This window comes from Heloderma suspectum, chromosome 4 (assembly GCF_057233095.1).
Source record: "Heloderma suspectum isolate Gila_16-S chromosome 4, 16-S_ref, whole genome shotgun sequence".
Classification (NCBI taxonomy): domain Eukaryota; kingdom Metazoa; phylum Chordata; class Lepidosauria; order Squamata; family Helodermatidae; genus Heloderma; species Heloderma suspectum.
In genome coordinates, this window is record NC_139461.1 from 26582647 (window position 1) to 26596007 (window position 13361).

At 42.5% G+C, this 13361-nt stretch overlaps 1 protein-coding gene across 5 annotated transcripts in view; it reads left to right on the forward strand.

The window, feature by feature from the left end:
• The window catches only part of TAF2 (TATA-box binding protein associated factor 2), a 96761-nt gene that overhangs the window by 40837 nt on the left and 42563 nt on the right, over window positions 1-13361 (forward strand). For all 5 annotated transcript variants that reach the window (XM_084848893.1, XM_084848896.1, XM_084848895.1 and 2 more), the window contains exons 22-25: window positions 448-557; window positions 8021-8250; window positions 9059-9211; window positions 9775-9880. In XM_084848893.1, the coding sequence (XP_084705019.1) occupies window positions 448-557; window positions 8021-8250; window positions 9059-9211; window positions 9775-9880 (599 nt within the window). The remainder of the gene's footprint in view (window positions 1-447; window positions 558-8020; window positions 8251-9058; window positions 9212-9774; window positions 9881-13361) is intronic.

Here is a 13361-nt window from a genome sequence, read left to right on the forward strand (position 1 = left end):
CATAGCTGGGGGACAAAGATTATAAATGATACATTTGTAGCTGAACGTGTTGCCTGTTGGTTTTTAAGTTAGAGAGTTTACCAGTACAAGTCTGTACTCCTGGTGACCTGGATAATGACAACCTTTGAACACTGCAGCCTCTTTTCAGGTTTTTCCCTCTTGGTTTCTTTTCTTGTTATTTCCACTGACCATTACTGCCCCAGGATGTTTCTCTAAAATGGCTATTTGAAGCATTTTTAGAATCCTGTGTAAGTTCATTGAACTTAATTTCCTAAGATGATGTGAGCGCCAAGGGACAAGTTTGACTATAAAGTCAAACTTTATAGTTTGCAATCCTTGCAATCCTAATATAAAACCATGGAGCCAAATAAGATTGGAGAAAATGCAAAATCTAGGAATGGAAAGATTTGATTTTATGTGGCTTAAAAGTTGACTGTTCTCTTTTAGACATAAGATATTGAACATGTTGACAAAGAATCCACCATTTACCAAGAATATGGAATCTCCTTTGTGCAATGAAGCTCTAGTGGATCAGCTCTGGAAACTTATGAATTCAGGTTAAATCTTCTTTTTAATCACTTACTATTTTTAAGAAGTTGTCTTAACACACAAAAAGCCTGGTGCTATGCATATTTACTTAGAAGTAAGTCCCATTGAGTACAGTAGGGTTTATTTTACTTTATTACATTTGTAGTCTGCCTTTTCTCCATGGAACTCAAGACAGCATACATGTAGTTCCCAGGCAGTCCCCCATCTGGCCAAAGCTAGACTCGTTTTCATCAAGGTTGCTGAATTATGTGCCTCCAAGCCTTATTGCAAAGGATTACAGTTTAAGGCATACAGATGGAAATCCTTTGGATTTTGTATTCAGTCCTAGCAGAACTTTCCCTACTGTACAGGGTGGTCTTTTGGCTAGGACTGAATTAACCATAATGCTGAGCATGTTCAGGGTGGTATTTACCATAATGCTAAGTATGTTGTTAACAAGAACCCTCCACTATTGTTATTTTCTGGGTTTGCCTTTGTGTAGTGAACATGTGGACCTGTCTTCTTATGATGGGCTGCTTCGGGAGTTTGCTCAACTTAGCAAATAGTGCATCGTGTCACAACAGAGCAATAACAGTCTCAGGGTCAGAGTTGGGGCTCAGTCACTGAGTTGGTACAGTCCTCCTTTACAAACTGTGTTGCAGCAGGTAATTTTAGATCCTGTGTGTAAGTGTGCATAAGTCTTAATCATTTGTACACACACACCCTTTAGAGTTGGTCTAAAGTTGGTGGTTCTCTTCTTCCTCATCCATTCCATGCTTTACAACTGCTTAAACTCACTTAAATCATATCGCCATCATGACTACAGGAATAAAATGGAGTTTGCTTCTGTTGCCCTGATGATAAACACATTTACTTGGGAATAAGCACAATTTTGTTGTATTTTATTTATTTACTGCATTTTCATTCCGATTCAGACAAATATTGTCTTCCAAATAAATAAAACATCAATAAAAGAGACAGGCCTTGCCATCAGGCTTACAAACTAAAATGACAAGACACACAAAGGAAGGGAAGTGGAGGGAAAAGGAAGAGGAGGGAGGTCAGTTTTTCAAAGCCAGAATAAGGGGGTGAGCTATACATTGAAATGCACTTCAGGCCAGGCTGATATTCCCTTGCTGGTGTTCCTGCTTGAATAGCAATAGGTTGCTCTTGTTCCTTTTGCCGATGGATGGGGCCAGAACGTTCTTTCCCCTTCCTTCTGCAGTCCCAGGGCAACTGTCAGTTGGAGCTGAGTGTTCTTTCTGGCAGGGAGACAGAAGTGGCCTTTAGAACTGTTGCTTCTCTGGCCAAAAAATGGGCCAGGTTGGCCTCCCTCTTGGCTTGATGTTATTCCTGGAAAGCAAGAGTGCAGCCTCCCAGTGGCCTTAGGTCCCCTGGCCGAGTGTTAGTAACCACGTACATGCCTACCTGACTATACATTGCCTTTTAAAATGACAAGAAAGAAAGGATGCTGCAGTGGCAAGCAACATCAGTCCTTGCATGCCCCAATCATGCGAACATTGGTGCTGACTCCATGTCGGCCTGTTTGCCACTAAACCCCTGAACTACCACTCTCTGGGTGGTCATTTGGTTCCCCTTGGGCTGCGGGGCCCTGGACTTTGGCCCCGAAGTCCAGCCCTAGCTACACCATTGTGTACAACTATCACTATAGTGCTGGTGGAAGGGGAATACATGGGGAGCAACTCCCCCCAAAAGGACTATCATTTATCTCCTTGGTCGGGGCATAATGTACTGAAAGTTGCAGAAGTGTAATCCACTATCTGAAATAATTTCATAAACCAGGGGAAAAGTTACTGGTTATATACTCTGTTTGCATTTTATGTCAGGGTGGAAACTGAGCCAATAGAGCCCCAGAGCAGTTCTGATTCTCCTCTGATTCTGAGGAGGAACAGCAATCCATGGGAGAGGAGCTCGCTCATCTCTCACAGGCACAGCAGCTGGCAGAGATTCCTCCTGCCAGCATTCCTGGGATAGATAGTGACCCTGGCAGTGAGAGAACGCTGGAGGGGGGGCTTGCTGGACGCTCGGCGCAGACGCAGGGAGTGACGACAGATGGAGGGCACGGAAATGAGGTGTAGCGCTCGTTTGGCGCGCAAACAACGGTCGTGTCCCAAGGACCCAAGGGAAAGAGGGAGGATCTCTCCCTAGCCCATAAGTTCAGGGTCTTCCCGTGGTTCTCCTTCAAACGGGGACCAACTGCCTTACCTGGAGCTTAGGCTACTCTGCTATCTTTCCCCAGTGCAGTTCCTTGCTTAGTCGCTAGTGATTAGTATCTGAAAGAGTCATGAAGTAATAAAGGAATAAAGTCTTGGAAAGAATCCTCGCCGTCTGTGTCCTGAGTTAGCTATTGGTGGGGACTGCAAGAGGCAGCTGGGCACTCCTGACATTTTACACCTTACCTAATGTACATGACATGTTCTTTGTGTTCCAATTAAATTGATTGGGAGTAGATTCAGGGAGACAAGGTAAAGTACTACTTCAAACAACACATAATTAATTATGACTTTTGCTGCCACAAGATGCAGTAATTGGCCATTAGCTTAGATGGTTTTGAAAGGGAATTAGACAAATTCATGGAGGGTAGGTCTATCAGTGCGGTTAGTCATGATTTCTGTATGGAGGTTCCAGTTCCAAAGGAAGTCCCAACATCCTGCTTCCCATAATGGCCAACCATAGGCTTCTGGGAAGCCCACAAGCAGATCACGAAGGTGTTGGCTCTTTCTTGCTAGTGCTCCCCAGCAACTTTTTCCTGAATTTTGCAGGAGAGGTCTTTGAGCAGGATATTTGTGTGTCTTTTTCTGGAAAACCCGTGTGACTTTTTCCCCATGCGCATTCCTTCATGGAGGGGGAAAGCTACACAAGAATAGACTTTCAATTGCTACTGATCTGTATTCCTGTAGCAGTAAAATCTTATCCATTATATACAAATTGGTCTTCACAATTTGGCATGCTGCTTATGGTGCTAACATGCAAACATTTTTAGTGTTCTTCTAGGGGATGTTAATGGCTGTGTGCTCTCTATGCATAATTATTTTTAGTGTTTGGAAGCTTACAGCTGCACCAGCAGGCAGCTGAAGCAGTGTGGGGGGGATAGAACCCGCCTTGGTTAACTTTTTGGAAAGATTTACCAGATGTCAAACTCAGGAAGTAAACAGTTTGGATCTTGCCACAAGAGAGTTCATGTTCCTTTTCCCCCCTCAAGAGAATTGATTGTACTAAAGTTAGTCTTTAACTCGTCGACCTTGTTGTAACAAAAGGAGTGATAATAAGAGATGTTCTTGATTTTTATTGAGTTAAGAACATAAATCTCTGTGAATCATGTGGACCTTTTGTTTGAATTTCACTTTCTGTAAAGAGCAATTGCGAAGTCCCACAGTACCAGTAAGAATATGTCTTAGGATAAACCCCCACCCATCCATTCAGGTTTAATTATTTGAAACTTGTTAAAGCTTAAAAGCCCAAGAAGGAAAACAAATGTTCATGGTTTTTGTTTCCTATTTTGGGAGTGTAAAGTGCTAGAATATAGGAAGCTAAAGCTAGTGAATTTTGAAAAAAAAAACCCAGAAATGACTTATATAAATATTCCGTAGTATTTCACTTTTAATTTTTAGAATATTTTGTATCTGCTTCAATAGTGATCTGAGTGTTCATTAATCAGTTTTAAAGTTAAAATTAGTGTGTTTTTGTTGGTGTAAATGAACAGATTAATTTGTTCATCCTGCAAATACACAAATTAAAGTTTTGTTTTTTCTAGCTACTGTAGAAGCCAGTGTAGATTTAATTATGATTAAGTCATTTGCAAATGGAAGCAGTGACAGATTTTATTTTCTTGGGCTCCAAGATCACTGCAGACGGTGACTGTAGCCATGAAATTAAAAGATGCTTGCTCCTTGGGAGGAAAGCTATGGCAAACCTAGACAGCATAGTAAGAAACAGAGACATCACCTTGCCGACAAAGGTCCGTATAATCAAAGCTATGGTTTTCCCAGTAGCAACGTATGGCTGTGAGAGCTGGACTATAAGGAAGGCTCAGCACCGAAGAATCAATGCATTCGAACTGTGGTGCTGGAGAAGACTCTTAGGAGTCCCCTGGACTGCAAGGAGGTCAAATCAGTCCATCCTAAAGGAAATCAACCCTGAGTGCTCCTTGGAAGGACAGATACTGAAGCTGAAGCTCAAATATTTTGGCCACCTAATTTGAAGAGAAAACTCCCTGGAAAAGACCCTGATACTGGGAAAGATTGAAGGCAAAAGGAGAAGGAGATGGCAGAGGATGAGATAGCTAGATAGCATCACCGATGCAATGAATATAGACTTGAGCACACTCCGGGAGAGAGCGGAGGACAGGAAGGCCTGGCGTGCTATGGTCCATGGGGTCACGAAGGGTCGGAATTGACTGAACAACAACATTTGCAAAAGAAAAGAGAAAAAAACAATCTCTGCTTTCTTATCTCTTGGGAGACTTGTTCAAGTTTGGATGACAAGAACAGCTGAGCTTTATTTCATTGTTTTTTCCCAGCCATTCTGAAAAGTCTTATCAGTGCAAAGGGGTCTGCATCTCCATGGACAACCATACAGTGTCATATGCTGCGGGCTCTTGTGACAGTTATATCCATTAGCATTTGTCTTGTAATTTTCCTCTTTGGTTAGTTTTGTTTGAGACATGTGCTTCTTATCTTGTCTCCTACTTGCATCTCTTTCCCTATTAGAAACTGTCCATTCAGTAAACTGCTGATGCAGCATGCTTCCAGATGTGTCAAAATAATGCCCATTTTCGCTACCTGCATAGTAAACATATCAGTTCACTGGGTGCAGTTGCAGTTTGTTCCTGGCAAATTGTGTAGCCTTCCATTTGCCCTCTACCTGTGGCTAAAACTCAGCACTGGCATTGCTAGTTAGCATGGTCATACAGCTGCTGAGGCCCACAAACTGTTTAGGGGGCACCATCAACCAGAAATGTCAGACACTGCTACCTTCGCTTGGTCTTGTGTGTATGTTCAGATGTGCACTTGGCAGCACAAGTTACAAATGATCTCTGCACAGTGCAGTTGACTGAGCCTCTCTTGGCCTGGTAACCTCTGCTGCAGCCAATAGGAAAGAAGACATAAATGAAATCGTGGTGGCCTTTGTAAACATATAAGCCATCTGCCACTCACTCCTCTCATAAAAATACCAATCCTGACCAGCCAGTACTTGCTCTGGCCAGGCGGAAGTGGCAGAGGGGTGACGTGAGGCAGTCTCTAGGCCAGGCTTCCCTAACCTAGTGCCCTCCAGATGTTTTGGACTGCAGCTTACCAGACCATTGCCTGTGCTGGCTGGGGCTGATGGGAGTTTAAGTCCAAAACATCTGGAGGACACCAGGTGGTGGTGGGGTGCTGGTTTGGGCTGTAGCTAGCTAACCCAGTTATGTGTAGCTCTATTGCAACACACAGATCTCAGGCAAATCTCAGGTCAGCCTAGCACTGCTACAACTGTATGCCTTGCCACCCAACAGCTCAGAACTTGGCTCCCAGTCTCACTGCTGCTGTTCTCTCAGGTAGAATGGCTGCATGTGAGGCTGGTGCAGAGGCACTGGGGCTGGAAGCTCAGACAAGCACAGTGGTGAAGCTGTCGTGTCCGTTTCTCAAATGGCTCACTTCAGATGGAGAGCTTATATAGGAGCTGAAGATCCCACCCCTTCCTGGTTCTCTGCCAGGTCCTGATCTGGGCAGGTGCTTACATGAGCTTTCTCATCTTCCCGAGTAGACCCAAAGTGCAGCTTTACAGGCATTTTGCTAGCAGCCCTGAAGCTTCTTTTGGACATGCTATCTATCTCCTGTGCTCCTGCTACCTGGGGGTGACAGATAGGGGCAGTCTAAGAGCTGGCCAGTAACTCAGCTAGCTGGTGTGGAGACCTGTGATTGGAATGGCTGGGTTGTACTGTTCCTCAATTTTATTTATTACATTTATTAATCGCCCATCTGGCTGGTCACCCAGCCATTCTAGGTTGCTGGCAATCTGCTGGGTCCTCTGCTCCTCTTTCAAGGAGACCCCCATTTCCAGAGCTAGACAGGAGGACCAAACCCTGATTTTTGGTGGAAGTCTGGTTGGATGTAGATGGTGGGCTCCCTGGCAGGCCCCTCTCAAGGATTCTTAGATGGGTGGTAGGGGGAGGCGGTGAGTGCTTTAAATGTGGCTGTCACCCCCCCAAAAAATCCTGGTCCTACTAAAGTTAAAGATCCTTTTGCACTGAATATTTCATACTTCTAATCAAAGGCAATCAATAAAATACTTAGATTGTAATTAAAACTATCAATTTGAGAAAGTAAAGCATTTCCCAAACGTAATGGTAATTCTGAGTGAAAAAAGGTAGTAGAAGCTAGGCTTGCTAGATTCCTATTCTGTCGCTCATTTTTTGCTTCAACGAGACTGCTGCAGTGTGCTTATTATAGGACTGGAAGTCTTAAACAGGAAAAGGACTCAGTTGTATGGCATAAAAATAAATATAAGACAACGGGTTCTTATCCAGTGAGCTCGGTTACGTGCTGGCATGGGTTATTTTTTTTACTGATTCTTGTGACGTTATCTCCTTCTGACCCCATATCATAAGCTGAGTGTTAAAATTTTTAGGAATTTAACAAGCATTCGGGACAAAGTTTTGGGGTTTGGGAGACTGCAAGTCAGTAAAAGTCACTAAAAAAAGCCCTAGATTAGTGAAGGCTGTTTGTGGTCCACAGTGTTTTAAAAAGAGCCCCAGAAAATTTGGCATTTGTTTGAGGCAAGTGTTGTCCTTCTCTGTTTTGTGGAGCATGAGCTACTGTGGGTGGGTGGGAGAGAAGGTGGGGAGACAACATATTAGCAATGTAATTTATGGGGTTTTCTGTAGAATGTGATAGAAAGGCCAGGTGGTGAAACTGCTGCTTGATCCAACTTGACTTAACAATTTCAGAGTTACAAATGGTTATTTGTACTATGGAACATAAGCGATTGGCTCAAGCTAGTTTGGCAAGGCATAGGCTGTTGCTAATAATATTTCTAAGTTTATCCTTTTCCAGCAGGGCAGCCTTTTCTCCCCTGATACTAACTGTGCTGGAACAAGCACTGTATTTTGTTGTAGGCCCATGTATAAATTTATGCATCCTGTTCCGTACAATTCCCTTTATTTGGGAGTTGACCTAGTTTTTAAATCCCAACTTGGTTTGGTTGGGAGGCATGGTGATGGTTGGAATTAATTTGCATTTGTTGAAATCTGGAATAAAGTTGCAGTGAAAATTTTATAACACAATAGTAGAAGCAGAGTAGTGTGGTATCTCCTATTGATCTCTGTTAGGACTTTGTTCCTACTCTTGCAAAGTGGTGTGGTGTGTATAGAAAGAGTGCCTCATTTCCTACAGCCTTGATCATAGTTTTCACCAGAACTGGCTTTAGGAGGTACACGGCTTGACAGTGTGTGCAGATGATTGAAAACCTCTGTTCTCCCCTTCCTTCATAGGTACATCCCACGACTGGAGGCTGCGTTGCGGTGCTGTCGACCTGTACTTCACGCTGTTTGGTCTCAGCAGGCCTTCTTGCTTGCCACTGCCAGAGCTTGGGTTGGTCCTTAACCTAAAAGAAAAGAAAGCAGTGCTGAATCCTACCATCATCCCCGAGGCAGGGGCAAGTGGTCCGGAACCTCCTAACAATCCAAATAATCTGGGTCAAATAGTTGGCTTCCAAAGCATTGTAAGCCATTCCTTGATCTTGCACAATCCTCCCCAGACCTCACAGTAGTTCAGTTAACCACAATCAGACAGGCCTTCATTTTCAGGCTTTGCTCTCTGTCCTCGTCTCATTCTCCTAAACCTGCCTTGTAATGTCAGCTTTAAATCTGTTCTGCTTCCACTTTTTGGAAATAATTGTCTTAATGTGTGCCTCTCCTTATCACCACCACCCTGGCTTATTAATCAAGCCATTAACTTTTCCTCATTCATATCACCCAATAAGTTAAATTTTGTCCATGTCCCTTAGAAGATGTAGGATTTATTCAGTAATCAGTGGCACAGATGTCAGTAGTATATGCCTATGTGGCGAACTGTGCCTCATAGATGAGCGATGGAGAACATCCTAAAGGAGCGTGGCTTTCGCCTTTACATCTAGGCCGAAATGTTTTTTTACCAATATAAATATGCCTCTCAGAAAGAGCTGTATCAAAATTGTTATATGTAAACTTCTTCATACCTGAACACATAAAGGTAGCTGCTTTTGATATTTGTCACAATGTGTCACAAACCTCTTTCTATAAATGTTGTTTAGGAATGTATTGGTTGTTTGGTGGATTTGGAGAGTGACAGCTTTTTGTATTGTATTTAGTAGGACTGATGACTTTTATTCTCAGGAACTACTCCTGCAACTGATGAAATGAGGGGAATTATGTAAATTGCCTCAAATTCCCGGACAAATTATTATTGCTGTTTATGTTCTTGCCACTATTAATCTATTTTTTTTTTGGATGAAAAGATTTTAAATTTCAAGTTTTTAATTGCTTCTTCAGGAGGATGATCATCTTATTAAGGAAACAGCAGTCATCCCCCTTCCTCATCAGCAGGGGTTGAAGCGGAAGGCTGACACACCCCTTGGGTCCCCACTGGAACCAGGCCAGATACTTGAGAAGACTGAAGACAGTAAAGTCAAACTCAAAATAAGAGTAAGTAAATGGTAGGCAATTGGAGAGATTACCTGAGATAGCTGTTTTATCAGAAGTGGCCAATCAGCCCCATTGTTAAGCATCTGATGATACCACCAATCCAATCATGTATATGATTGATGAGAGACCATGCCCCATTTGGAGCATTCTCTGAGGAAGGGGCAGAGCAGCAAAGTAATACTATAACGTTTGATCTTGCGATGTCCAGATGCTAATCTAGTTTAATCTACCCCATAGTGATGGGGAACTGCTAACACTTAGTGGTTGGGGCTGAGCACCCCATTGTCTCCTGCATTCTTTTTAGTTGTGTAACAACTGTATCTTAAATGCCATGAACTGTCCTTCTTGTGTTTTTTTATCCTGCTTAGGGCTCCCTAACTCTGAAAGCATCAAGCTGTTAATACACAGTGATGGGTGTGTTTTTTTAAATGTGCATGCTCATTTTGATAATTTAATAATTTAAAAAATAACAAATTTTCTACAGTAAAATTGGTTCACAACATGTTTAAGGAGATTAATCAACACTCCCTAAAATTCTTCATTTTTTCCTCCTGATGTTACAGTTTTCAAACTCTCAAGAGGAAGAGGAGATTGATATGGACACTGTTCATGATAGTCAAGCTTTTATCTACCATCATTTGAATATGCTAGAAAGACCATCAACACCAGGTTAGTGAAACTGGTGGCAAGCCACTCATAAACTTCACGTTAGTCTTTGGTGTGAATCTCTGGGCAATATCCAAGAGTGCCATTCTGCAAACTGAAATAGTGCTAACGGAGCTCCCCCAAATCTTTCTGTTGCACAAGTGCTTGTACATTATAGTTGTGCAACCACACTTGTACAAAAACAACTTTAGTTGGGTTCTCTTGTGCATAATTCGGAACCTAGTTTCTGCTAGCGTATTGTCATGTGCACCAGTGGAATGACACAGTTAGATACTGCACTTAATGATCCTTTTCCCTAAACCCTGCCTTCTAATCGAAGTGGAGTTCTAGGCATCATTTAATTACAGAGTATGAGCTAAGCACTAAGATCTGATTTCTTACACAGATGGGTTGTATGTGGTAGATGACATCATTATGGGTGCTTCATTCATTCATTCATTCATTCATTCCATTTCTTAGCCACCTTTCAAGACCATAGTCTTCCCAAGGCAGGCTCTCCCATGTTAGCACTCCCTTAAGACAATCTACCATGCTTCACATTCTTTCACTCTAAGTTAGAACATCTATGGCATGGAACACAGCCTGGACAGCTGTAGCCCCTCAAGGTTAAGGAATGACTTGTTAGGGGACATTCATTCTGGCATGTTGTGATGACATCAAACACTATGCCCCTGAAACCTCTTACCAGCAATTTTATGTAGATGTTAAACAGCATCAGAGACAATACTCTGTGGAATCTCTTCCCATGAAGAGCAACAGCATTTTCTAAGCACCTCCTTCTGGAACCAACCCTTCAGTAAGGGTGGAACTACTGCAGAGTGATGCCTCAAATCCTGACTTGTCCAGAATGAATTACCGTGGCTGATGGTATCAAAAGCTGCTGAGAGGTCCAGAAGAATCAACAGGGCCACATTCCATCTCTCTACCACTGAATGTTGTCAACCAGAATGATCAAGGTAGCCTTGGTCCTAAAACTGATCTGAAACCAGACTGAAATGGATCCAGATAATTGGCTTCTTTGAAGAGAAACCAGAGATGATTGCCAACCCCAAAGGGCAGACAAGAGACTGGCCAATAGTTTCCCAAGTCAGCAGATCCCAGTGATGTTTTTTTAAGTAGGGGCCTAATAACCACCTCTTTCAAGTGGCTAAAACATGCTCCCTGGCAAGGATATGTTAATTACCATGCTGGCAACACTTTCTAACTGGGCTTCACAAACCAGGAAGGGGGCAAGTTATGTCATAGATCTCTCCAAGTACCTTGTGTACATTCTCAAGCACATGTGATAGATGCTAACAGGGTTTCCAGTTAGTGGTAGATTCTGCCACTAAAAGGCATTGAGATCAGAATAGATGCAAACAATTTTATCAGCTAAAGTCCACCAGGCTACTTTTTGACTACCCTGAATAGCTCCACAAAATGGCACTCAGCAGACACAACACTGAAAAAAAGTAAGAACCCTTTATCACCAACACCAGCATAGGATAGACTCTCAGATAGCATTCTCTGTCCCCAGTCTTCCATCACTTCGCTTCAGCTGCCATCCCAACCATTTCCATCACCTCTCCAGAAGACCAAGGACCCAACCTGGATCTATTCATTGGGAGAGAATGCTTAGGAGCCATTGTGCTGACAACCCTGATCAATCCAGAGTTCCAAAATTCAACCAGAGCTTTGTAAGGATAGCTTGCCAAGTCATCCAGAGTCTTTCAGAGGGCAATTTGGAAACCTATCAGATCCAACAACCTCCATGGGCAGACTATTTTAATAGATCCCCAGCCCTGCAGAGGTTCTGAGTATCCATCATACTCAGTACTCACCATATAATTATTTTGTGCCTTTATTTTTTTATTGTAAGCTGCCTTGGGTACAGTTCACAGAGAGGAAGATTGTAAATAATCTTTAAATACTTTACTCAAGCCAAACTCTTATGGAAGGCAACATTCAACTACATTTCAATTGCTGCATGCAGTGACTGTTCACCAGGGTGTCAGAAGAGGGGCCACATCTCAGTGGTAGAGCGCTTGCAGAAGATCCAGAGTTAAAGAGAATCTTGGGTGGCAGGGATGCCACTAGTGGCGGACACACTTCTGCCTGAGACCCCGGAGAGCTAATGCCACTTGCACTAGACAATACTGGTCTAGATAGACCAATGGTTTGACTCATTATATGGCAGCTTCCTATGTGTGAAGGTTTTATTATACCTTCTAAACAGCATTTACTATGTTCAAAGGGACCTTGGTAATCCTCGTAGCACTCTTGTAAGGAGTTATCCCATTTTACAAATGACATCTTGAGAAAAAGGGACTGACCACTCATTGAGCCCATGGCTGAGGTCACATATGAAATCTGGTCTCCTGTGTATGGGTCCAGCACTACTTGGTTACAAAGGTGTCTTTTTGAAATGAGTTTCAGATGAGTTTTGTAATTTGTCAAGTAACAAGAGGACAGCAGCTCATCTGAATAATCTGTAAATGTATTGAGTTTAGTCATGACGACCCAAAAGTGGCCTCTAGGATGCTTATGACTTCTCACATTTGACAAGTTTCCAGCAATGACTAGTGTTTTTCCTGTTCTGAGGCCAGTTTTCTAACATACTCTTGTACTGTCTCCACTGGGTTCTTTTAAGGAAACACACACCCTGATTGTTTTATTTTGCTAGGAACATGTAACACATTTCTTCTGGGAAGTCTTAAATAAAAATTCTTACATTGACAGGCCTTTCTTTGTCACTGATATTTTGTGACCACATATTTACTGGCTTTCTTTCAGGCCCTTATAATATGGGGGGTATTGTAATTATTGAGTTTTATACAGCCCTCTTTGTGGATCCCTCTCTCTTTCAGTTGTCCTGTGCTTTGTTAGGTGTGGGGAAGCAGTCTCACAGATCATGAGCCACTGGCTTAAGACACATCACTGAGCCAAGTGATAAGCAGAGTTGGAATAAGTTTTTGTTCTTCTGATGGCAGATAGTGAATTACTGCGATCAGAAGAAGTGAAGGGAGGGGATCAGAGCACATTAGGGGCAAAGGGAGCACGTGAGCCGAAAACCAAGATCTGATCTCTGAACTGTACCACTGCTTCTCACCACTATATCTTGTGGTGGTGACTTCACTTCAGACTTCAGTTCAAACAGAAACTGGAACACAGATTCTGAAGGGTGCATCTAGAAGGGTTTTTTTTTTTTTAAGTTTTGGTACAGTATAGCACCCACAAGTTAGTACCAAAAATGACTTGACTTAAAAAGATATGCTGAAGGTTTTTATCAAATATCCAATGAACATGAGACAATAAAACTGTAACTGCTGTTATTGAGACATGCTATAGAAATAAATGAAGTTTCCAATAAGATTAGCCTGTAAATGTAGTGAATATTTATAGCTCTTTACTAGTGTTTTGTAATACTTGTTCTGTGCTATTCTTACACCCTAACAGGGGGTATAAAATTATAAACAAGAGATTCTGGAGAACCGTGCTGGAAAGT